The sequence below is a fragment of the Cyprinodon variegatus genome, unplaced genomic scaffold (genome assembly GCF_000732505.1).
Source record: "Cyprinodon variegatus isolate N-32 unplaced genomic scaffold, C_variegatus-1.0 Scaffold440, whole genome shotgun sequence".
NCBI classification, from domain to species: Eukaryota; Metazoa; Chordata; class Actinopteri; order Cyprinodontiformes; family Cyprinodontidae; genus Cyprinodon; species Cyprinodon variegatus.
Genome location: NW_015150893.1, coordinates 59865 through 64087, shown reverse-complemented (window position 1 = coordinate 64087; position 4223 = coordinate 59865). Strand labels below are relative to the sequence as shown.

At 44.8% G+C, this 4223-nt stretch overlaps 1 protein-coding gene across 1 annotated transcript in view; it reads left to right on the top strand.

Annotated features, from left to right (window-relative positions):
• The window catches only part of mtmr3 (myotubularin related protein 3), a 65019-nt gene that overhangs the window by 33766 nt on the left and 27030 nt on the right, over nt 1-4223 (top strand). Inside the window, exons 7-12 of the mRNA XM_015388879.1 lie at nt 550-716; nt 804-900; nt 1093-1206; nt 1402-1592; nt 3353-3484; nt 3623-3822. Of these exons, the coding sequence (XP_015244365.1) occupies nt 550-716; nt 804-900; nt 1093-1206; nt 1402-1592; nt 3353-3484; nt 3623-3822 (901 nt within the window). The remainder of the gene's footprint in view (nt 1-549; nt 717-803; nt 901-1092; nt 1207-1401; nt 1593-3352; nt 3485-3622; nt 3823-4223) is intronic.

The window sequence follows — 4223 nt, the reverse complement described above, 5'->3', positions numbered from 1 at the left end:
GTTTGGCTATGTAACTGGGTTTTGCCACTTGCAGTTTTGTCTTTGCACTTGTACACGTGTTTCCGAACGGTCAAATTTTTTTTAAATGTAAATTTGTTTCCCTATAATGTATTTTTTTTTCTCTAAAATGAAACTTTCTCTCACCTAAAATCTAACTTATTTAAAATGTGAATTTGTTTCCTAAAATGTAAATTTGTTTAAAAATTGAAACTTTTTTTTCAAAAATACATTTGTTTCATAAAATATAATTTTGGTTCTTCAAATGTTATTTTGTTTTTTTTTATTTGTTAATGTGTTTTTGAATTGTAAATGTGTTTTGCACTTCTCAGCCACCGTAAGGAGGTTTCTGAACTGAAACCCACTAATGATTAGAAAAGATGCTCCTAATCCTCGCTGCCCCCCCTGTTTGCATTTCCTCTGTAATTCCTCTGCAGGCTGATGTTTTTCCAGCTGAAATTGGCTAATATTACTCCTGCTGCAACGAAAAAGCATCAGGATCTAATTTTGTTTTAATCTTGTTTCCTTTCGTACCATCCGTTGTGCCGTCAGGTGTCAGTTCTCCACCTTTGAGCAGTGTCAGGAGTGGCTCAAACGTCTGAACGCCGTAGTGCGGCCCCCCTCGCGGTTGGAGGACCTCTTCTCCTTCGCCTTCCACGCCTGGTGCATGGAGGTGTACGCCGGAGAGAAGGAGCAGCACGGCGAGCTGTGCAGACCCGGTGAGCCGCTGCCTTCCAGCTTCCCTCTCATCCTGATACTCAGGTCCTATCAGACATCAATCATTCAGGCGTCTGCTTTTCCTGCAGGAGAGCATGTGACCTCGTGGTTCAAAAACGAGGTGGAGAGGATGGGCTTCGACACTCAGAACGCCTGGAGGATATCAGATATCAACAGCAAGTTCAGGTAGAAGAGGCTCTTCTAGGAGTTTGCTGCTGTGTCGTGTTTGTGTACCGATACTCCGCTGGTGCTGCCCCCCCGGGGTGATCAGATCAGGCCGACCCAGGATTAGGTGTCTGCAGACTGATGCTTCTGTTGAGCCCTCAGACCCCCTCCCCCGTGTTTACCTTTGCTCTCTCTGGCTCTCCGTCCTGCCAGGCTTTGCCCCAGCTATCCTCAGCAGCTTCTGGTGCCAGCATGGATCACTGACAAGGAGCTGGAAAACGTGGCGGCTTTCCGATCCTGGAAGAGGTTTCCTGCTGTGGTTTACAGGTCTGTGTTTGTTTCTTCCTCCAAACCCGATTTGTTTAAATTACCTATTTCTGCACAGAAACAAGATGTCTTTGTGAAGCACAACATGCTGGATCGTTATTGTCTTTATCTGACTAAACTCTCCCAGAAAGGAGACGCCTTTCTAGGTAGATAAAGAGATAAAGTCCTTATGGCTGTTTAAACCCCCCCACACAGACATCAAAGCACAGGAGCTGTGATCGCCCGCTGCGGCCAACCAGAGGTCAGCTGGTGGGGATGGAGGAACGCCGACGACGAGCACCTGGTCCAGTCCATCGCCAAGGCCTGCGCCGTGGACGGCAGCAGCCGCAAGCATCTTCCAAACGGAAGCTACACCAACGGCTCGGACCCGCCGGACACCGATTTTGGTGAGACATCAGAATCGAGCGAGTTTCGCTGGACGTTTCCTCACTGGATCCGACTCGTTTTCCCAAACACGCGATGTCGGTCAGAGGAAGCTGAAACTGTCTGCCTCTTAGAGCAGAGTTACAGCGGGAATAATGTTTGGTTCCATTTAGCCCCTGAGACATTTCCACATTTTGTTTATGTTTAGAGCAGTTTTGTCGTCATAAAGAGATGATCGGTGTGTGTTAAAACTGTTTCCATCCTTCAATACCACATTTATAAGTCATGGCAGCCTATGTGTAACTCTGTAAATAATCCCGTGTTTAATTTTTAGGTAACGAGACGACGATGTTGGTTTAATGATTTGCTTCCACTTCTGATTCATCAGCATTTAGCCCTTTGCCTCCAGGTGTTTTCTGAACAGCTCTGGTGTTACGCCTTTAACCGGTATAAGATGCATTAACCCCCAAAATAATCATTTAAAAGAAGTCAGATTGGTTTCTACTGAATCCCGTGCAATCCAATCATCCACCACAACCTGACAATGAGTGAAAAGAAAAAGGAAACTAAAAAAACTGATTATTTGCGCACACGCGGCTGCACAACTATGGCCCCCGCAGGCATGGATGGACTGGGAATCCAGCCTCATTCATTATTCATACAGGTTAATCATCTCCTCATCTTAAGAAATAAATTTCTGCTTTCTTGTGATAACGAGATGGTTATGTCATTATTTCGAGAAGGCAAAGGAGAAAAAAAAGTTGCGTACGACTAGGCCTGTCGCGATAATCAATAAATCAATTAATCGCACGATAAATGTGTTTGTGTGAATGTGTTTTTCTCTTTCTATTGATGACGCTAGAAAAGGCTTAACTCTGGTGCTATGCACTGACCCCGCCCCTTCCTCATTTTTTAGGAAGGGAAAAAATTAGGAGGGAGGAGGAGTGGACTATCGCATCAGGTAGTGAGAGGAGTTAGTGAGGTAAATGGAACTGGTTTTAAAGCCGAGCGCAACAGCTTCAAACCAAATGACCGAGGCGAACTGCTGAACCCATGTGAGCCAGTATGTCGCATTTGTAATAAAACAGCAGCAACTAAGAGCAGCAATACAACCAACCTACACATGCAGCTAAAGCACAACCACCCAGCAAAGTTTCTCCAGCCCGTCTGCATCTTCCAGTTCGCGACAGTCCACCATCACTCAAGCAATTAATCGACAGGCAGCATACAAAAAGGATGGCGCAAAGTGGCGCGCGCTCACAGACAGCGTATTTCCATTAAATCAGTGTCTTCAAACAATATTATCGTTTATCGCAATAATTTTTGAGACAATCGTTCAGCAAAATGTGTTATCGTGACAGGCCTACGTACGACCGCTCTCAGCTTCTGTATAGCACTGATCCCTGTGGTACTCCAACATGTTTTCATTACTTGGAACAAAGTGGCACCGACTTCATTTCATTCTGTTACAGAAACATGTAAACATGAAAGAGAACCTTTCAAAGAATGAGACGGGATCATGATCACCTGAAACTCCACTTCTTCATTGTTTCAGAACAAAAATCCAAATGAGTTTCAACCATTACATTCACTATTTTACCTTTATGTAGCCCCTGAAACCCCCTTACTGTACAGCAGCGTTTAAGGTTTAAATGTTGGGAGAAAAATGGGAAAAAGTTCAGTGTTTTTTATGTGTTTGCAGGGCATGAAAGGTTCCAGCTTCTTTGGGTAAAATGATGTTATTTCCATTAAATGTTGAGTCTAAATGAGCCCTTTGTTTCAGAATCCTCCATGACCAACAGCTCAGAGGTGGAGACGCTGGCCATCCAGCCCAGCAAGCTGCTGATCCTGGACGCCAGGTCGTACGCCGCAGCCGTAGCCAACAGGGCGAAGGGGGGAGGCTGCGAATGCCCAGGTAGGCTTTGTGTCTCGGTTTAAGGTTTCAGGCAGATTTAGGTCAACGCTGCAGAATCAGAAGCTCACTTAGCCCACAAATGCCATTGTTCTTTGTTCTAAAATTAAACAGTTTTTTTTTTTTCCCTTTCTTTTGCAGAGTACTATCCAAACTGTGAGGTTGTGTTCATGGGAATGGCCAACATTCACTCCATCCGAAAGAGTTTCCAGTCGCTGCGTTTCCTCTGCACTCAGATGCCCGATCCAGCCAAGTATGTTTATTCTTTTTCTTCTAGTTCTACAGCCTCCAGCAGGGCTTTAGATTCCTCCAGAGAAAAAGGTATGAGCCTGCAGATTGAGGTTACAACTAAAGCCATGCCTTGCTTGCTGGAGGCACCAGGTGATCACTGTTGTTATGGCCTGGCTCAGACATCTGTGCCTGATTTAGAGCTTGGCCCAGGCCCAGCTAGAGGATCTCTTTCCATTGGATCGCTCTAGGTTACCTCCAGGCGGATGTGTAATCAAACTGCTCAGCTTTAGGACCATGTTGCTGAGTTTAGTCTGCTGTTCAATATATATCCTCTGAGTCAGGATTAGGGTATAACTTCCTGTACCTGTATGGATCTATATACTTTAATAAGAGGACTATATCTTTGTTAGCATTTCTGCAAATGCATGTTTGTACTTATTTGTACCGTTTTCAGCAGTTATGCTTTGTAAAGGTGCAGAAAATTGTTAGTGGAAACGTGAGGTTCAGGTTT